The 22,622-nt window shown below is 38.2% G+C and overlaps 1 protein-coding gene across 4 annotated transcripts in view; it reads right to left on the bottom strand.

Annotated features, from left to right (window-relative positions):
* Positions 1–202: 202 nt before the first annotated feature.
* The window catches only part of cdk5rap1 (CDK5 regulatory subunit associated protein 1), a 128,574-nt gene continuing 106,154 nt past the window's right edge, over positions 203–22,622 (bottom strand). For 2 of the 4 annotated variants that reach the window (XM_067430985.1, XM_067430987.1), the window contains exon 13: positions 9,974–10,277. In XM_067430985.1, coding sequence (XP_067287086.1) covers positions 10,161–10,277 — 117 coding nt within the window. In that variant the 3' untranslated portion in view covers positions 9,974–10,160. Of the gene's footprint in view, positions 1,162–1,579; positions 1,755–9,973; positions 10,278–22,622 lie in introns of those variants that run through there. The other 2 variants (XR_010900538.1, XM_067430986.1) reach the window with 2 other exon arrangements.

The raw sequence follows: 22,622 nt of genomic DNA, 5'->3' as shown, positions 1-22,622 counted from the left end.
ATCAAACATTGTCAAAATTACATAATTTATTTACATATATGTTGATATCATTTCAGTGTCAAGCATCACTAAATTTCAACCTAAATGAACAATGACAACATACACATTCAAATGATTTAATTTATATAAAACGTACAGAAATTAGAACATACATTCACATTTTGGGTATTGAAATGGTTTCAAAATGTATCAACGCACAAAATCAATATTAATGTTGGGCATGGCTATGCACATGAAAGGGTTTGTTTTTCGTCCATAGTGCAGTCAGTTAGAGAATAAGTGCTTGATTACCGTACTATGAAGTAACGATGGCTAATGTTAAATGTACTGCAGAAATTGTATTACTTTTTAATTGCACAAGTCAAGTTTCTAAATATGTGGTTCAAGTCAAATTATGCTCCAAAGGAATAGTGGGGTCATCCTGTGTCAAATCAGACAGCATCCCGGAAAATGGTTGCTAGTCTCAGATTTTTCTGAAAGTGTATTTATAAATTCCATTGTTTTCATGCATTTTTTTCACCTTTTTTTGTATAATTTCTACACTCAGAAATGCCTTATCTTGGAGGCCATGTTTGGGCATTTATAGCTTTCTTAAGTTGCCCCAACTTTCTAGGGTGGAAGATGAACATGTTGTTGGTATAATTGGGCCAATAAAAGTTTGTACTGCATACCTGTTAGTTTTATATAAGGCCCTAGATTTAGGAAAAGGAAAAAAAAAATCATTTTGATATTAAGGGTCTTGCAAACAAATGTTTCTGTATTCACATGGCACCAATCATCATTTTATCTGCAAATGCAATACTTTAATGTTAAGGCCTTGTGAGGTCTTTGCAAAAAATGCACATGAAGAAATTAAGAAGAAGGTGTGATTGCATTGTCATACTAAAATGGTATGAAGTACCAAAAACAAGATTATACTACCCTTAAAGGAGAAAACCGGTGAGGTCACAGATCTGTTTCTTTATTGAAGCCATTGGATTACAATACAGTGCTTTGCATGCCTTGTAATTATAACATGAAATAATAAGTCATAATAAACAATACAGTATGAAAACAAATTGTGAACAGGCCGTATTGTAATCTATACACATAATAGCCTACATGTAGAAACATCATATAATGGGGGTGCTTTGGATTCACACTTCAAGGGCTCTCAAGAGTCTGTAAAAGAGAACAAGAAAGCAAACATTAACATAACTAGCACCAAGTACCCTTAGTAGGCTACTCCATATAGACAACTAAACGAAAACCCACATTATAGTCTAATCACATGCAGTAGTTAGAGGTGCAGATATGTACATATATGATAATGGATCCAGTCAGACCTTTTGTTAATATCTGTGGTAAATTAATAGTGTCATATGTCTGGATCTCATTTCACTGCAAGTAATCATTCGGAATTAATTGCACTGAATTGTAAAATGTGAACACGCCATTCATTCAAAGTGAGAGAGCAGCGATTTCAAAACATTAGTTCAGACTCTTCCCTATGTAGGCTAGTGGGGTCTCATTTCCAAGGGGAATATTTTCACCCCTATGTCTTGGCACTTTTCAAAGGAAAATGTGTAGGGGTAAGATGAAGGGGAAGGGGAAGGGGAAGGGGATTGGGTCTAAATATACATCGTTGTTTGCAGCAGCTCCTACCTTCCGGCTCCCAGTGCCTCCTTTTCTGTCTCGAGCAACGTGCAAAAAGTTGGCCATCAGGCTACCAACGGAAACTTCTGTGGTGCCGGACTGTGACTTCTGAAAGGCACCTGAAAAAGTAACAGCAGTTGCCATGTCTTGCCAATACTGATCAAAATAAAAATCATGTAGAGATTACATTTTATCATAAAAATAAAAAAGTGATAAAAGTGGGTCAAAACTGTAGGTGATGTAGGTGCAAAAAAGAAAATATAGACTGAGATACTCAGACTGAGTTACTGTACACAGAGACGAGAAGCGTGTCTCTGGCTGTAACTCTGGGGAGACTGTGAATAAGCTAATTTCACAAAATATTGGTGTGCTCCTTTAAGAATTATTTTCCCCCATGAATAATAGTAGTGTTATATGTAGATAAATTACACACTTTAACATTATTTGAAGTGACTGCATAACCTTGCTAAATAGTTAAGTTTTGGCAGACAGTACACAAAGACAATTTTGCCATCATAACAGAACCGTTATAGCTAACCCCAGGTTAAGTTAGCTAGCTAGCTCAGGTAAACACATGGCAGTGAAAACATATCAACATAATTCAGGAAATTACACACCCCTTAAAATTAAAGGGGTACTTCAGCGCTGGGAAGATGAATCTGTATTTAAACTGGGTCATCATTAATGTAGTAGAAATGTGAAATTATTTTTGAATTTGGTGCTTTCTAGACTGAGAAAAGACAGAAAATCTATTTTTGTCTCATGGGGATGAAAGACTACAATTCCCAGAATGCTTCGCTGCCCTGTGAGGCCATTCCCAAAGCCACCACTACTGGATTACAGTGACTGAGTGAAAGTACAATTAAATACTGAACGTGTGTTCAATATAACGATCGAGTTGCCGCGTGAGTCTCACAGCTGACTCAGATTAGGAGTCAGATTACATTTAACGTCATAAATGAGCTGATGAGCTCTCTTGATGAGAGCTGAGGTAATCGCGACCACATTCGCGGCATACATTCACAACGCGTTTTCAGTTCATGCCTTTGGAAGCTTAACTTTCATAGAAATTAATTTGAGAAGTTAAAACACTTACATTGCTTAGTATCCGTTTAAACTAATGCCTGTAGCTGAGCTGTGCTGTAAGTGTGATCTCCATTCCCCATGCACAAGTTGAAAACATGCTCCCTCTGCTGGCTGTAGTCTTTAGCCTTTGGGCAATCATTCCTCTCGTGACGCAAATATTGTCAATTTTCGTCACGAGAGGAATTTTTCTAGGAATAAAATGCATAAATCTCTCGTCTCAGGGGGATATAAGAGGGGGGAGCACGATCATTTGAATATACTCCAGGGTTTCTACTGATACAAAGCCATATGTTTTATGGTACAATGACCTGGAAAGTTACAGATTTGGTGACTGGACAAACAATTTTTCGACATAGGAGACCATTGTGCAGAGTTAACCTGAAGAATTCTTTCCACAAAGTTCTCTCCTCAAGCGACCGCCTGTTCATCCTCCTATATGATGGTTTGCCGCCTCTGAGCATCCAACTCACCACTTCCTTTAAAACTGGATCTTTTTGCTGCTCTTTGAAACTCAATTCAGAGGTTGCCAACTGAAGAATGAAAGACGAGGTTCTCTCAGTTTCTTGCTCAACACAGGCAGCTGAACCTGGTCTGTCGATCTTTGCAGAGTTGATAACTGACAGCTGCCCTCATTTGACAGTGGTGAGCTAATATCAGCCTTATCAGACAAAGAAGCTGTGTTTGCAAATTCTGAGCCTGATTCTTGACGACGTGACAGGGCGTCGGCATTGCCGCGACTTTGTCCTTTTCTGTGTATGACTGTCGATTCAAATGGATCCAATTCAAGGTCCCAGCGGGCTCGTCGACCAGTGCGATCACTGTCAATAGGGTTTTTCCTCAGACCCAGCAGGGGTTGTCCGTAATGAGGAAGAAGGGCTGTTTGTACAAATAGTGGCGGAAATGTCTGACACCCCACATAATGGCCCAAAGTTCTCTATCATACGTAGACCACTTCTTTTCAGCTTTTGTGAGGACATGGCTGGCATAAGCTACCACTGTATCTTGAGTTCCTTTCTCCTGGGTGAGCACAGCTCCTATAATTGATGCAGAGGCGTCTGTATACAGAAGGAATGGAAAGAGACAATACGTGGATGAGACAGGGCATGTTTCAAATAGGCAAATGCCTTCTGACATTCAGCAGTCCAATGGAATTCAAAAACTTTTTCTGTCAGTCTATGGAGAGGGACTGCATGGTGAGCAAAGTCCTTAATGAACTTCCTATAGTAGGAGCACAGTCCTAAGAATACCCTCATTTCAGTCGGTGAGCATGGAATTGACCAGTCCTGAACACTCTGGACATTTCTTGGATCAGGTTGGACCCCATCTTTTAATACAATTTGACCGAAGAACTCAACCTCACTCTTAGCAAAAGAACATTTGGAAGGATTGAGCTTTAACCAACAGGATTTGAATCTGTAAAAAAAATTGCTCCAGATGCTGAAGATGATCATTAAAAGTCTGACTGAAAATTAAAACATCGTCCAAATACACCAAGCAAGTTTTCCAAGGCAGTCCACGAAGAACCATCTCCATTAACCTTTGAAAAGTTGCTGGAGCATTTGTCAGACCCATGGGCATAACTTTAAAATGGTACAGCCCTACCTGTGGTGAAAGCAGTTACCATGCTGCAGGTCTATTGTGGAGAACCAGGCAGCTCCTGATAAAGCATCTAATGCATCGTCAACTCTTGGAAGAGGATGGGAGTCTTTTATGGTTACAGCATTGAGTTTTCTGTAATCTAGGCTAGTGTTGTCACGATACCAAATGACTAATTGACTTCGATACGATACCAGACTAAAATACTTCGATACTGATACTAAATCGATACCACGATAAAAAAAAGATAATATGAATATGATAACTGAACTTATTATTCATTGTTTTATTTTTTTTAACTAAAAATTCACTTGGCCAGCATGTTCCTGCCCTGGTTTTTGACCATTCCCTTCTGTTATTGCTAAAATAACTGCATGCCAGTGTGAAGATCTTCAGAGATCATCATTATCAATCATGTTATCATTCACTAACCCTTCACTTCTCAACAGGTTGGGATGACCAAAATCTTATTTTATGATACAAGTAATTTAATATTTTTATAAATGTAATCTTATAATTATAATATAGATTTTTAATTGTATCTGTTTTTAAAAATAAGCAAAAAATGCAAATTACAAACAATCTGACAAAAACAGTGCTTTATTTTTCAGCTTCATTAGGTCTATTTAACAGTAGCAAGTCAAGAAAGAAATTAAATAATCAAATATAAAACTGCTTACTTAGTCTTCACTCTATAATTTAACTATACACTGATCCTTAATAAATATATTTGAGTTATTTAGCCAAGCATCTGGTGGTTTTCTATTTTTCATTGGTGTTTGAATAACATTTATCACACAGAAAATTAGGTCTGGCTTAAGACCTGCAGATCTAATTACCTCAGCTGTATACGTTCACTAAACACATATCTGACTGTGTTTATCTCAATACACGCCAGACCGTGAATTTTTACATATGTTTGACCATTCAAACCCAAATAATAATCCGCGAAAGAACTGAATGGCGATCGCATGTTTGTTGTCTGAAAGGCGTGTGCGCGTGCTTCAAGTCAGAGTCCGGTAGCGTGAGCATGTCCCACGCCATGCTTTTTCTTCTCATGCGCGCATATTTCTGTTGCTTTCTCTGTCATGCGCTGCGCGTATATATTTAACTCTTCTGCTACTTCCAATGTTTAGTGAACGGTGTTTCCAGACACCTGCTGTCACACATCCACGCACATTAAGAAATACAGCTCATATTAGTGCTGTCCTCCTTAAAGTATCGATACTAATAAAAGTCCATATCGTACCGTTTGTAATAGCAGGGTATCGCAATACTTTTCTAGTACCGGTATATCGTGCAACACTTATCTAGGCAGAATCGCCATGTGCTATCCCGTTTACGCACCAAGACTACAGGCGCTGCCCAGGGGCTATAACTCTTCAATGACATCTGCTTTTAAAAGCTTTGTCACTTATTGCTGTATTTCTTGTCTTTGATTAAGTGTCACATGATAGGGCCTTTGTTTGATTGGCATGGCCTCCCCTGTCCGAATTCTATGCTCAATTATTCCAGTCCTACCTCTGTCATCAGAGTTTTTACTGAAAACGTCTGAGTACCTAGTAACCAGCTCTGTTAAGGATTTACAATCGTACAATCGAAACAATCGTTTCACTCCATGCTGGTAGTGTGGTAGATGCAAGCACAGAAACATTACAACAGGCTGAAGCTTTGTGGCCTGTATGGAGCTCAACATTCCATAAAGACAATTTCTGATTTGCCACATCAAGGAGAGCATAGTGTTTTTGGAGGAAATCCCAGCCAAGGATGACTGGATGGTGTGTGCCTCTAATCACCTGGAAGTTATGTTGCATTAATTCTTTACCAAGTCTCATGCCTAAAACTAAGACACCTAAGGTGTCCAGACATTGCCCAGTAACAGAACGTGCAATCACCATGGAAGTCTTTATCGGCCGTTTTTTTAACATTGGAAGTGAATGTCGAAAATCTTCCCCCACAATGGAAATTGTAGAGCCTGTGTCGACGAAAGCAGAGACCTCTACTCCTTCCACAATCACCCACACATTTGCTGTCACCTTGTTAGGGGGTTGTGTGTGCTCATTCTATTCTATTAAAACCTGTAAACTCATAGCAGGACTGGGAGGGTGAAGCTGATGTTTGCCCCTCAACATCAGCTAATGGAAGTTTCCCTGTGGTTTGAATGACTGCTGGCTGTCAGGGGACCAAAACCGTTCACTATGTTGGCTCTGAGAGCTCCTATCTCTGCTCCACTGCCGGACAGGACTAGGGCTACGGGGCCATCTGTAGGGGCAGCCCTGGAGAATAATAGCGCCTAGCATTGACACCTCCCTGTGAGTCATCACTGTCAGGTGCCATTGTAAGTTGCCAGTCATTCATCACTGCAACATCCTTGTGCCGTCTATCAGGTGCATAGGCATTATCTAACTGCAGGGTATCTGCAGGTTTCCCCAAGTCAAATTTAAGACTTTTTAAGATCTTTTTAAGACCATTATGAATAAAATTTAAGACCTATATCACGCAATAAAAAAACGCATAGGAAATGCAGAATCACTCAATTAGGCTCCTTAAAATGATATTATTTAATTTATTTAAATTGAACAAAGTATTAGTAAACGTATTATTCATAGCTCAATCCCACTAGGATTAGCACGCATATATATATATATATATATATATATATATATATATATATATATATATATATATATATATATATATATATATATATATATATATATATATATCAATTGACCAAAATTAGTTTTTATTTTGTGGTGGTCACTTCCATAGATTTGCAAACATTGTTTTGTTTTTTTTATAATTAGGATGCAACATTAACCATATTATGTTAGATGCACAATAGTCACACATTGCAATAAAACTGACAAAATGCATGAATCTTGTTTTGTTATTATCAAAAAAGGCTGGTTCAGTTGTGTGCGATCTATCTTTAATAACACGATCGCTTGGGGTGGGAACCAACATCTTAAAAGTAAACCACAGCAATAATTGCTTAATATAAGTAAAACGTTTTCAAGTGATTACGTAATCAAGTAATCGGTCATTAATAAAATTTATTATAAACAAATGACAATAGGACAAATAAATACAATATAAAGATGCATATCTACAAAGAGGAACACTCCACCGTTTTTAGAAATAGGGTTTATTCAACTTCTTTAGACATTTAGATATGTGGGCAAATGCTTTGTCTCAGTGCATGCATCGCTTTAGTTTGGCAGGGTCGCCGCTAGCTTAGCTTAAAATGCATTTCCCCACATATCTAAATGTAGCAAAGTACCAAAGTTGAGTAAGCCCTATTTCTAAAACAGTTGGTGTTCCTTTAAGTGTAAGTGCTGTTTCCCCGTTGTGTTGTTGTTAAGCTATATTAGTTTGCTTTCACTTTGAGAACATACTAATGCGCAGATCCAGCGCTTACTTACACGTCCCAAACTTTTTAACTCAAATCAGGATATAGACAAATGGATAATGTGTATATTTGATCGTTCAAGAGTAACCTTAGGGTAATGAGCCAAGAAATAACACATTCAATACACTCGCGCGAGCGCTGACAGGCAGCAAACACACGCAGCCTGACATCGGAGTTCGGAGTTTACATCACAATGCATGGTGAGAAAGATTCGCCTTCGCGTTCACGATCGCGGAACTGCAAGAACCGTCAGACTCAGCTGAAGAATAAAATCCGTTTTATGCGTCTGCGGGGTACGATCAGAAAGAGGCTCGTGCCAATAACACGAAAGCTGATTGGCTGCAATACACGGCATGCTTGTCTAATTTGTAGTTGTACTAGAGCGAACAATAGTTGGTCTAGCGAAAGAAAGAACTACAAACACCACAGAACAAACACACACACACACACACACACACACACACACACACACACGTGCTGCGGGAGGCGAGAGCATTTCAATGAGGTAGCGTTAGATGAACGTAGGAAAATTAAGACCTGTTAAACATTATTTAAGACCTAGAACGCAATGCTTCCGCGAATTTAAGACTTTTTAAGGCCTTATATTTTAATTTTGAAATTTAATACTTTTAAGACTTTTTAAGACTCCGCGGGGACCCTGAACTGATGTCGTGAAGGGTGGTATGTTGGCGAGGGGCTGCGCATTATCTCGGGCTGCTCCTTAACTGAAGAAATTCTGTTCCTCTCCCAGAACTCCAAACATTCCGTAAGATGAGCGTTTTTGTCTTGTAGCTTGCGCACATGATTTTTCAGCTCATTCACCGTTAGGGTTAACTGTTTAACTGACTGGAGTAATTTCCCATCATTGTGATCTGAATGCACCATAGCCATCTGAGTTTGGGGAGCTTGAGTTGACACAGCATGAAGTTGCAAAGTTGCACGGGCCCTTTCACAGCGGCTTGCAACAATAAGAGCCTCATCAATATCCGTCGCCCTCGCTCATGAATCTTTGCTTGCTATGTTGGATCTAAGCCAGCCACAAAATGTCTGATTTTCTCACCCTCTTGTGCATTATGATCATAATCAGGAAAAGCCTTATACTAGACGAGTAATATCAGCACTGTACACTTCCAAGCTTTCACCAATCCTGCGGGGGTTGTCGAGCATTCACATGAGTTTGGAAAAATGGTAATGAGTGTTGAAGCCCAAAAACTAAAAATGTTTTAGTCTATCTTTCACAGCATTGTAGCTAGTCTTCACAGAACTCGGAAGACTGTCCCAGTACAGGAAAGCAGCATCAGGCAGTCATGTTGGCAATACTGAAGCTAACATCAAGTCTGTACCTTGTGGTGCCATTGCTTTAACAGCCACTTCAAAACGGTGGGCCCAGCTGGAGAATGATTCAGTTCCATCACCCTTAAAAGCTGTCGGGAGCTCGATGTGCAGAATGCAACCAGACAGAGGGTGCAATAGGCGACATTCTGTTCGTGTTGCCACTAGCGCAGGGTGGATTGGCATTAGCATCATCCAACGCAGCACCGTCATTCACAGACATTCCTGTAGTTCGATTTTTTTAAATTATTTTTTTTAACCGTTGGGTTGTTTTGTCTAGTCCTTGCGCAATAGTCCTTCGACGCAACCGGTAACAATAAAGAGCGTAATGTCCACATGGTGCCAATATCGTGTGCACAAAGAAAAGTTAATAAAACTCCACAAAAGTGCCAAAAATGCAAAATAATGACCCAGCTGCTACCAAATGTAAAGTCGGGTTCGTTAACTTTGCGTGACAAACACTCAAGAACAAAATAAATCACCGGACAGACGCAGTTTGTGAACAATCGTCCCCTACACAATCATGGGGAAGACTGCTGACTTGAAAGTTTTCCAAAAGACAGAAGGAAAGGGAAAGAAAAGATGTGGTAAAAAAAAAGAAGCGCACAAGCAATAGGGATATACCTGCACCCTGGAGAGGATTGCGAAACAAAACCCATTCAAAAATGTGGGGGAGGTTCACAAAGAGTGGACTGCAGCCGGAGTTAGTGCTTCAAGAACCACTACGCACATACGTATGCAAGACATGGGTTTAAGCTATCGAGAGAAAACAACTCCCCATTCAGCCAATCAGAAAACAGAAAAATGAATGCTGAGGTAAATCAAATTTTTAAACAAGAACAGATTCCAGACTTTAACCCACTGTCCCCTTTTTATACCGAAATCTCCCAATTATCAAATACTAATATAGAATTGTTAACCTTACAGAAACTTTATTTGTCTGCACAATACATTACATCGTTTACATTTCTTTGTATTTACTCTGTATTTAATATACACTTTTCTTCAATACAATAACTATTTCTGTACTATTAATTTAATTGCAGCATGCACATAGTGTACTGAGAAAGGCAAAATCTTGCAGTACAGTATTACATTTTCAGCATGAAATTGTCTGTTCACTCAGATGATGCTCAGATGGCCATGATCTTCTGTCATTCAGGGAGGAGTGGATCAAGGCATGCCCTCTCAGACTCTGGGAGTTAGCTGATGTGATCTGTTGGAACATTTAACAGTCAGTGACATTCTGTGAAAGTAATTCACTCGCATTAGGCAAAAGAATTGGGACACTCTTCCAGGTGAATTCAGGTGTTTCAATCACTTCCATGGCCACAGGTGTATAAAATCAAGATCAAGAAGCATGCAGACTGCTTCGACCCATTCTTTTACAAATGTCTGTAGCTCTCGAGAGCTCAGTGAATTCAAGCATGGTACCGTGATAGGTTGCCACATGTGCAAATAGTACATTCGTGATTTTTTCTTACTACTAAATATTCTACAGTCAACTGTTAGTGTTATTTTAACAAAGTGTATTATAAACTCAGCCACAAAGTTGTAGGCCACGTAAAATAACAGAAAAAGGGGGTCAGCGCATGCTGATGCGCACAGTGTGCAGAAGTCACTAACTACAGTCAATAGCTACAGACCTTAACTTTGTGTGGCCTTCAGATTAGCTGTTCTTCAGAAGAACATTGCATAGAGAACTTCATGGAATGTATGGCCGAGCAGATGCATGCAAGCCTTAAATCGCCAAGTGCAATGCAAAGTGTTGGATGCAGTAGCAGAGACGTGTTCTCTGGAGTGACAAATCACACTCCTTTGTCTGGCAATCTGATGGACGAGTCTTAGTTAGAATGAAAAGAACTCAATGCTTTAACATACCAAGACATTTTAGACTTTGTTGGAAAGGTTTGAGGAGGGCCCCTTTCGTTTCCAACATGACTGACACAAGGCAAGAGACATGAAGGCATCCATGAAGACACGGATGAGCGAGTTTTGTGTGGAGAGGCTTGACTGGCCTGGACAGATGTGATCTCTAGACTGTACTGAATGTCATTTTTATATTCAATGGCCAATAGGTATTAGAATGAGCTTTGAATGTCTGTCATCATATTTTAGGCCTACATATATATTTTTTGGGTTGTGGGTGTTATTCACATTTTAAAATTTCACATTTAAACAAATCTAGTATTTGACCATGTCTAACATGTATTCAAATGTAAAACCTACAAATAAGTAAGCAGTTATGATCTGCAATACTTTACCCCATGCCTTTCAAAGATTGTATACGGCCTCAGATTACTATTGTTCAACAGTCACTGCTCGTTAAAACATCACACTCTTAATTTATCTGGACAAACTCAATATCATTAGACAGAATAAAGACTAGGGGTGTAAGAAAATATCGATACACGTGAATATTGCGATATTATGTTTGGCGATACTGTATCGATTCTCAAAAACACTGTATCGATATTTATATATTTACATCCAAGATTTGTGGCTTTGTCTTCGGTTTAAACCACAGACTATATAACACCCAACCACTAGATGGCAGTGTTATCTCAGAACGTATAACTGACGCGGAGCCAGAGAAGCGCAAGGTAAAAGTGCGTGAATCACTAGTGTTTACATTAGCAAACCCAGCTCTCAAGACGATAGCATTATTCCGCTCCTGCAGTATACAGAGCTGAAGTGTGGACTCATTTTGGCTTCAGCTAAAATGAAGCCACTAAGGAAATCGACAAGAATCATTTTGTTTGCAAAATAGGCCAAGTTAAAATCGAATACTCTGGAAACACATTGAAACTGAGCTCGCTTAACATCCTGATGTCACCCACGCTGCTGAGAATTCGTTTCGATTGAATGTACTGCACGTTGTCCTCTCAGTAACAAAATAAACACACGCCAAAACTGACAGCGGTGGCAGGAGAACGAAAGATCATAGCGGATATGATGACCAGCTCTGCAGTTCAGTAACGTTACTTGAAATAACACTTTATACAATAGACTGCTTTATAGAAAATAGCTTAACGTTATTACATATATAACAAACAGTCATTCAGTCATGAAATGGACTGCACTTTCTGTTGTTAAATAGCCACTGCTATACTGTGAACCTTTAAAACATATACACTTAAAGAATCCTGCAGTCACTTTACATTTTACTTTACTCAGATTGCACAAAATAGTGATTAGTGATATAAATTATACTGTATTATTTAAATAAAATACTTTATCTCATGTTTTAGGCATATGGTTGTGTTCTTTATTCTTTTAAATGATAAAAAAAAAAGAAATATCGCAATATATTGCCTCTCTTACAATATCGCAATATATTACAATATATCGTATCGTAACACCTGTATCGTGATACGTATTGCATCGCCAGATTCTTGGCAATACACAGCCCTAATAAAGACTCCAGCTTCGATATTTAAACACTGTTTATGATAATTATGATATTAATTTCTTAATTTATGTCAGGAGTGCATTATAATCGATCCGTTATGAACAATATTTTGAATGGAATATCAGACGCACGTTAATTCTCTCTCGTCTGCAGTAGCTCAGCTGTGTTCACACAGATCTCAAAGAACAGCTTTCAGTTTAGCTCTTATTTCAAAAGTACTCATATTTGTAGAAATATTGACATATCGCAATGTTTGCAAAATATCTTGTCAGACAGAACACCATTTCTATTCATTTCTCACTGAATTATTCGATCTAGAAGAGCTAAAACATGCACACAGCTCTCTCTGGGTCTCCTTATTGATATGCAGCATCAGGCGTTCATTTGCTCACTGAGCTGTCAAACATGCTCAATACTGCCCTCTGCATGACACGCTTCTCCTATGTGGACACTTCCTAATTCTGGCTCTGTGAAGAACGAGCCTATTCTACATTTCCATGCATGAACTAAGAAGCTAATAAACACACGATAACTATGGAATAAGGTTTTTGTGTGATTTTTCATGTGATTTCGTCTATTTTATATCAATAATGGATGTTTACATTATGACTGTTAACAGGTCATACAGGGAGTGCAGAATTATTAGGCAAATGAGTATTTTGACCACATCATCCTCGTTATGCATGTTGTCTTACTCCAAGCTGTATAGGCTGGAAAGCCTACTACCAATTAAGCATATTAGGTGATGTGCATCTCTGTAATGAGAAGGGGTGTGGTCTTATGACATCAACACCCTATATCAGGTGTGCATAATTATTAGGCAACTTCCTTTCCTTTGGCAAAATGGGTCAAAAGAAGGACTTGACAGGCTCAGAAAAGTCAAAAATAGTGAGATATATTGCAGAGGGATGCAGCAGTCTTAAAAAACTTGCCACCAGTTTGGCCATATTTCAGAGCTGCAACATCACTGGAGTGCCCAAAAGCACAAGGTGTGCAATACTCAGAGACATGGCCAAGGTAAGAAAAGCAGAAAGTCGACCACCACTGAACAAGACACACAAGCTGAAACGTCAAGACTGGGCCAAGAAATATCTCAAGACTGATTTTTCTAAGGTTTTATGGACTGATGAAATGAGAGTGAGTCTTGATGGGCCAGATGGATGGGCCCGTGGCTGGATTGGTAAAAGGCAGAGAGCTCATGTCCGACTCAAGGTGGAGGTGGAGTACTGGTTTGGGCTGGTATCATCAAAGATGAGCTTGTGGGGCCTTTCGGGTTGAGGATGGAGTCAAGCTCAACTCCCAGTCCTACTGCCAGTTTCTGGAAGACACCTTCTTCAAGCAGTGGTACAGGAAGAAGTCTGCATCCTTCAAGAAAAACATGTTTTTCATGCAGGACAATGCTCCATCACACACGTCCAAGTACTCCACAGCGTGGCTGGCAAGAAAGGGTATAAAAGAAGAAAATCTAATGATATGGCCTCCTTGTTCACCTGATCTGAACCCCATTGAGAACCTGTGGTCCATCATCAAATGTGCGATTTACAAGGAGGAAAAACAGTACACCTCTCTGAACAGTGTCTGGGAGGCTGTGGTTGCTGCTGCACGCAATGTTGATGGTGAACAGATCAAAACACTGACAGAATCCATGGATGGCAGGCTTTTGAGTGTCCTTGCAAAGAAAGGTGGCTATATTGGTCACTGATTTGTTTTTGTTTGGTTTTTGAATGTCAGAAATGTATATTTGTGAATGGTGAGATGTTATATTGGTTTCACTGGTAAAAATAAATAATTGAAATGGATATAAATTTGTTTTTTGTTAAGTTGCCTAATAATTATGCACAGTAATAGTCACCTGCACACACAGATATCCCCCTAAAATAGCTAAAACTAAAACTTCCAAAAATATTCAGCTTTGATATTATTGAGTTTTTTGTGTTCATTGAGAACATGGTTGTTGTTCAATAATAAAATTAATCCTCAAAAATACAACTTGCCTAATAATTCTGCACTCCCTGTATATATATATATATATGAATCATTATAAAAGGGTACTCTTGTCAAAGTTGAGTTTTATATTGATTTGAAGTATCAGTTTTGTATTATCCTACAGTCAAATCTGGACAAAGAGAAAGCATTTCCTTTTTCATACTAACTATATAATAGCTTGATCTGTCTACACAACTACACGATCACTAATCAGAATCAATATTGACAGTGACCAGAACGATGTTTCAAAATATATAATTGATTGTTAAATACCATGAAATGTGGTCTGAAAAAGTTATTCAGAATGGTATTGTTACATGGCTATTAAAGAATGGGAATGAAATGTTTTGATTGTGAAGTTTAACATCAGCTCAGTGGTATATATATATCAATACAATTCCAAACCAATGACTACACCAGCTCGAAATTCAGGATGAAAACATAAGTCTAAAATGCACAGCTTATTAAGCAATCGTTATTTATTTATTTATGTATATGTATTTGTGCATTAAAAGTAAAATGAAGATAAAGATGTGTTCTGGCGTCTGAGGTTTAAATTAACTTGGTTGAACCAATCAGAGAAGAGTAAATCGAGCAGCTCATTTGATTGGCTCCAGAAGAAGGTGGACCCGCCTTCCTCCTCACGCTTGATAAACTCAGTCAGTGACAGAATCGTGCCAAAACTGTAAGCGCAGCTAAAAGAAAGACGGAACTGTTCAAATCGGTTTATTTCGGGAGCCTTTTTTTGCCCTACGCACACAACAAGTCATTTAGACAGTTGCAACAGTTTATTTTTTTTACACAAAAGTTGGTTTTACACGCTCAATCTATTTCGCAGTTCCTGACTCTGTTTTTTCCGCTTGCAAATCGATGTTCACAGGCGTGCAATGCTTTTGGCCGTATTTTGGCGAAAGAAACGTGTCAAAAGGGTAAGCGCAGATAAATGGAAGTCAGAAGAATACAGATCATATTTATTTTGCGTTAACATGAAGCTGCAGTTTCACAATACATGAATTACACTTATGAGTAATTCTAGATTAGGGTGCGTCTAGATTTCTAGGCTAACTATGCTGTACTGTTTACCAAAAATTGCTGCAAATACCTGTATGAAGCTGTTGTCTATTCAAATGTCTTGACAGCGCTGGTTTGTTTAGAACTATTGAGAGCGCCGTGATCATGTGACAACGCGCGCTGCCACGAGATGAACATATGTCGCAACTCTGTTATTCAACGGCTCTAGTTTTAACTGTTATGCCACACTTAATGCGCCAAATGCTATTTGTTGTTTAAATTTCATATTAAAACTTTTTTTTTTTTAAATGTAAAGCTTAGACTTTGCTTCATATCAAAAACAATTTGGATTTTCTTGGCCAGAGTGAGAAGCCTTAACATGTGTGCCAACTCTATTGGCATGTGAGTTGGCAACACTGAGATTCACGGTTGAATGACACACCAAGTGTGAGTGAGTGAGTGAGTGAGTGAGTGAGTGAGTGAGTGAGTGAGTGGGTGGGTGAGTGGGTGAGTGGGTGAGTGGGTGAGTGAGTGAGTGAGTGAGTGGTGCGAGAGGCGGAGGGAGAGCTAAGGAAATGCAGGTACACGAATGCGTCTTTTAAATAGCATAAAAAATTAATGACTAAGAAGTATGTGGTGGGACGGTGTTGATCAGGCTTGTGCACAATTCAGAATTGAATTGAGAATGACTCCTAAATTCCAATTTAATTCTTGAATTTGAATTGAATTTGAATTGATGTCAAAACAGGATGTAGAATTACAATTCAAATTTGAATTAAAGAAAGCAGAATTTAAATGTCAATTTTGCCATAATATCAGCTTCCTTTGCACCTGTTGAGAATCTTTAGTGAATATTAATTAATTAATTTTTGTTTATCTGTACCTATGAGAAAAATATTCACTTTTTGTCAAGAGGTACTATAGACTGCCATAGCAGAAGAAGGTATAGAAGAAGAAAACGTATAAATACAACATGGACCTTTGGTCCAAACCAAAACATTGAAGTAGGACTGGCCACTTTTACTTAATTTGCTATAATGTAACTCTTGAATGGAATAAGACATTTTGATTTTCAACTTTATTCATGTAGTGCTTTTTACAATGTCAATTGTTTCAAAGCAGCTTCACAGTGTTAACAGGAAAATAATAATACAGAATCTGTACAGCTGCCCTGAAGAAACAGTTATGTCATCTAGCTCATTTCAATTATAATATAACGACAATGTGGGCAGATCAGTAATTTAGTTGATATAGTTAATTAAGTTTAGTAATTCAATTTATTTGGATATTTAGTTGAAATTTTAGTGTCCCCAACTGAGCAAGCCAAGCTAAAGGCGGCATTTTAACCAAACATGGCAAATATAAGGCTTAATCTAAGGTAAAAATTAATATTATTCTGAAAAAAATATTAACTACAGAACTCTTAGTCCAAACGATTTGACATTTGGCATGGACTATCTTTGTCCAAGGTGCCATCACTTTCTGTGAGGACATTGACATAACTTGAAAAACATGGCCATCATTGACCAATCATTTTTCAGCAACTTTCAGACAAGGTAACAGAGACCAATCAGAACACAACTTGTTGGGACAGTTTTGACTCATTGATCCAAAGGTCTGTGAGAAATTTAAAAGAAATTGCACATACATTATTGTATTTTATGCAATGTTTCACACATACACACAATGGCCCTCATTTATCAATCTTGCTTAGAAACGGGCGTATATGTTGGGGTAAGATTATGCTTACACTCCTCTCACTGCCTGATTTATGAACAATCCAGGTGTACGCAATACCTGCCCTTGATAAATGCCGCGGCTGAAAACGATCGTCATTAGAATAACGCCCCTATATATTAAAGTCTCCGCTTCGCCCATGCCCTCATTTTACACCATGGACACACGGAAGACGGCAGAGAAGCTAAACTTCTCCGACGTGGAGATCGAGAAAAATCACCAGGTGGAAAAAAAGAGTTTAAAGAGTCGGATTAAAGGCACCCCCAAAAACAAAATATGGACCCAAATTACAAATACTTTTAATAAGTACTTGTACTGTTAAGTACTGTTACGAGTACTGTGTGGGGGTTGAGAAGCGCACTCCAGCAGTTTAAATAGCTGAACAAAAGAGAACTTGAGCGCTGCTGGAATCCCTTGCACCCTCTGGTGCTCTTGGAAGGGTAAATGTTGAAAAAGAATTTGGAAAAAATCCAAGTCCAGACACTCAATAGGATGCAAAAGTGAAAAAGGTTTATTGATAGGGCTAAAACATTAAAACACCAACGCGTATCGGCCTATTGGCCTTCATCAGGGTGTTGGTAACAAACAGACATGATCAAGCACTACTTATAGTTGCATTGGTTTCAGGTGTGCCACTCTGGCACTCGCAACACAACTTTTGGCCACTAGAGGCAATAGTTCAGATAATGGCTAATGCCAAAAGTTAAACCATACAAATACAAGGTAAAATAGATCTCCAAGTGGGAAAAAATGGAGTGACACCAATACAAACATCTTGTGTACTCCATACAATTATGTCCCTAAAGTCAAAAAATGTGAATAGGCTAGTTACCCATCTTACTTCTGAATTCATTGCCAAGATAGTTCTAAAAAGACAGAAGAAAAATGTTATGGGCATTACAGTACATTTAAAAAAGAATGGCAAACATTCACGGACAACAATACACTGTGCCTATTGAGACAACCATTACAAAAAAGGTGAGAGGTCAAAATCTTCATTGAGACCTGGATAACTGGTGGCCCTCAAGGAATAGATCCAATGTGTCTCCCTTTGTTTAAGGCGTTTGATGATATCCCCACCCCTGGCATCAAGGCGAACAGCCTCAATGCCCACTACTCTTAGGGTCGAATCACTCCCATGTTTTGCATCTATATAATGTTTGGCCATTGGATAATTCATATTTCCAGTCCGAATGGCAAATCTATGTTCAGCTACCCTGTCTCTTAGTCGCCTTTTAGTTAGGCCTATGTAAAAACAGCCACAAGTACACTCTAAACGATAAACAACATGGGTAGTATTGCAATTTATAAAACTATTAATACCTATAGTGTAAGTCTTATTGCTAAAAACATCCAAAAATTTGTCAGCTTTAGCGATACTATCACAATAATTACAATTACCACAAGGAAAGTTACATTTGGGTTGATGAAGCCAAGTTTCACGTTTAGGAGCAGGGAGGTAACTTCTTACTAACTTGTCTTTAAGTGTGGGGGCCCTCCTAAAGCTGATCCCAGGGGGTTCCGTGAATATTTCCTGTAAAGTTGGGTCCCATTCAATAATGTTCCAATTTTTTTTTATAATGTGTTTAATCTGGACAGCCTCCTTGCTGTAACATGTGACAAAATAGGGTTTCTGTGTTGATACTCTTTTGGGTCTAGACTGAAGCAGGCTCTTCCTTTCAAGTGATTGGGCTCGATTATGAGCTTGAACAAGAGTTTGTGTTTGATAACCTCTTTGTCGAAAACGCTGCTGCATATCCATAGATTGATACTGGAAATCATGATCTAAATCACATATACGCCTTAGTCTCTGGATCTGTCCAAAAGGTATGTTATCAATGAGCCATGAGGGATGAAAACTATTAGCATGCAATAAGGTATTACGATCTGTTGCCTTTCTGAAGATAGATGTATGTAAAAATCCCTCATTATCTTTTGAGAGCCGTAGATCCAGAAAGTTAATAGCATGTAGATCATAGTCCAGGCTAAATTTTAGGTTCTCATTTAAGCTATTCACATCAAGTCTACAAGTTCTTCTTCTGAGCCTGAGAACATCAAAATCACATCATCAATGTATCTACCCCACCACAAGACTTTATCTTTAAAAGGGTTGACTTGGGAAAATATATAACGCTCCTCCCATAAGCCTAGAAAAAGATTGGCATAATTGGGAGCAAAACAAGCACCCATTGCAGTCCCCTATTCGTGTCTATACAATTTGAAAGAGAAAGATGTTGTTCTTTAATGTCCACTCAGTAAGTTGCACTATAAAGTCACTGGGAGGCATCAAATGTTCAGGTCTGGATGAGAGATAGTATTTTAAAGCCTCTAGACCAGAGATGCCCAAACTAGGGCCCGCGGGCCAAAGTTGGCCCGTGGTAACCTTTGATTTGGCCCACCGAGGTCCGAGAGAGAGAGCCTACATTTTGAAATGATAAACGCTCAAACATTATAATAAGCATGCATGTTTATTTTCCGTCAGTGAAACAACTCACTGCAGCCTGTAAAACAATTAAACAATTATCAGTAAATAATGGTAACCCAAAGAGTATAAGAAAATTAATTATTAGTTAAAAAAAGATTTGTAGATAGATTCCTAGCCTTTTCCCCCTTAAAGATGCGTCCTATGCCGGTCTGCGCTTTGAGATGAATGTGGGACATGAGCTGGATAGACACTTTTCTAATATCTTTGTCTTCATGATGTTGCAAAGCAACACTTGTTGTAAAAGGGCTGAAGAGTGAATTTTATCTTCCACAGGGCCAAGACATTTAGGCTATGTTTGATTATGCACCGCTAGAAAAAGCGAAAGTAAAACCGCTGGGTGCACGTGAACTGCGCTATTCAAATAAACTTGACGCGTAAAACAGCTGGGTGCACGTGAACTGCGCTATTCAAATAAACTTGACGCGTAAAACAGCTGGGTGCACGTGAACTGCGCTATTCAAATAAACTTGACGCGCCTCAAGTCTAATAACAAGCACAAACATAAAATTTAATAAAATAAAATTTGTCAAAAGGTATTCGTCCTACAGTCTTTACCATAGATGTGAATGGGTATAATATACTTAATTATACGCAAACGAAAGGAAGAAGCATTAATATTTTCCTGTGAAAATGAGTGCGACGCGAGTGAAGATTTGAGAAAAGAAACCAGATGTCCATCAAATCGGGTGACCAGAACGCAAAACAGAATTAAAAAGCTGGCAGATCTTAAATTGGGCTCAGCCCACCTCTCTCATCCAGGGCTGCAATGTTACATCTGCGAATTTATTTCCTTTTTAAACAAAGTTTTGTGCTTTTACTCCTGTGGTAATATTCACGTAAAACAGCATTCACATACCAAACACTGGGTTAATGACGAAGATAGAGCTTTAAGTAGAAAATAGTTTTTATGTAAAGAGATAAATTAAAATAAAAAGTGCACAACTCTTCTTAAGTGGAAGGAAGCTACCTTTTTTCCTCATCACGTGGAAACTTGTGCGGGTGTCCTTATTTGGGTTAATAAAATAATGAAATTATAGTTTTTAAGTAGAAAATAGTATTTATGTAAAGAGATATAATTTACTATACTCTGTATTTTATCTTTTTATAAAAATAAAAATAAACGACGATATCATCGTCCATTGCGATGTTTTACTGTAAACATTGTCAACTGCCAATTTAGGGGATATCGCCCAACCCTATTTGCAAACAGTCTGTTCCTTTTTTAAAAGAGTAAAATATCCGTCAACATTATGAATCTGGATCATTGTGTATTTGACAGTGAACCATATTTTACATTGAACACTTGGGGATTGTTGCCCATTTAATTGGTCATTAAAATGCAACACTTTACAAATAAAACTGCATTAGTTAATCAGATCACATTTGTTTTATATTTATTGTAAACATTATAAAATGAATAAACCCATAGCAACTTTAATGTAGGCCTAATACAGTTTGATTTATGATTTTTTTTTAAATTACTTTCGGCCCACGTCTCTCAATCAAGTTTGATTTTTGGCCCTTCATAGGAAAAAGTTTGGGCACCCCTGCTCTAGACCCTCATCATGTACAATATTGCTGTATAAAGACTCCACAGCCATTGTAGTCATAATACAAGAGCCTAAGTTACCTATTTGTTCAATTTTCTTTAAGACCTGTGTAGTATCTTGAATGTAAGAAGGTAAATCTGCCACAAATGGCTTGATAAAATTATCCACAAACTTGGAAGCAGGTTCTGTTATTGAATCATTCCCGCTAATTATCGGTCTGCCAGGTGGATTTTCCAGATCCTTGTGGACTTTGGGGAGCATGTAAAAAGAAGAATAACGTGGGTGTTGACAAAGCAAAAACTCATATTCTGTTTTAGTAATACAATTATGTAATTTTGCCTCATTAAGCAATTGCTCCAGCTCTCTTCTTATAGTATCCATTGGGTTGGATGTGGGCTTTGAGTAATACTGAGTGTTGTCTAGTTGGCGAAGAGCTTCACTTATATACTTCTTCTTGTCCCACGCACAGACAGCACCACCCTTATCAGCACTTTTTATAATTATATCATCTCTCTCTGAAAGCCACTTAAGTGCTTGAAATTCATCTTGTGTGAGATTATGCTGGGTGATCTTTTTTTGTTTACTGAAAAGCTTTTCTACTTCATAGGGCACCTTTTTGGTGAAAGTAGTCAAAATGGGATTTGTGGTGCAGGGTGAGAAAGTAGATTTAGGCCGAAAAGAAGAGTTTACCGTGGTGGTTGGGTAGGTAGCTGAACCCTGTGCAGTACCAGGCCTTCAAATGTAGACTTCTATAGAATCGAAAAAGGTCCACTTTGGTGTCGAATGGTCTAACTGAGTTTGTAGGAGAAAATGAGAGACCCTTGGACAAGACAGAAACGCAAATGCTGTCTGGGGCGAAATTCCAAAAAAGCATTTATGTCATACACATCAGCAATTTTGTCACGGTCATTAGTGACATAGTTTCTGTCTTGTCTGTCTTCTTTATTTTAAGGTTCAGTTATTAACTATTAACTAGTTGCTTTTTAACCATACATATTACTAGTTTATTAGTATTTATAAAGCACATATTAATGCCTTATTCTGCATGACCTTATTCTACATCCCTTAATCCTACCCAATACCTAAACTTAATTACCACAAAAACTACCATACTAACTTTTAATAAGCAGTAAATTAAGAGTTTATTAAGGCAAAAGTCGTAGTTAATAGTGAATACGTGTTCCCCATACTAAAGTGTTACCCAAGATTTTAATAAAACATTAAATGGTAAAATAGCAAAGATAAATAAACGCTTTATAAGTGCAGTTCATTATTAGTTCATGCTAACTAATAAACTTATTTTAAAGTGTTACTGTGTTTGTTGCCCACTCTCTGATCTCTGAAGGCCGCTGTGTAATTAACACCCTGCCTAAGACACAT

The sequence above is a fragment of the Pseudorasbora parva genome, chromosome 22 (genome assembly GCF_024679245.1).
Source record: "Pseudorasbora parva isolate DD20220531a chromosome 22, ASM2467924v1, whole genome shotgun sequence".
NCBI classification, from domain to species: Eukaryota; Metazoa; Chordata; class Actinopteri; order Cypriniformes; family Gobionidae; genus Pseudorasbora; species Pseudorasbora parva.
This window is presented reverse-complemented; position numbering and strand designations above follow the sequence as displayed.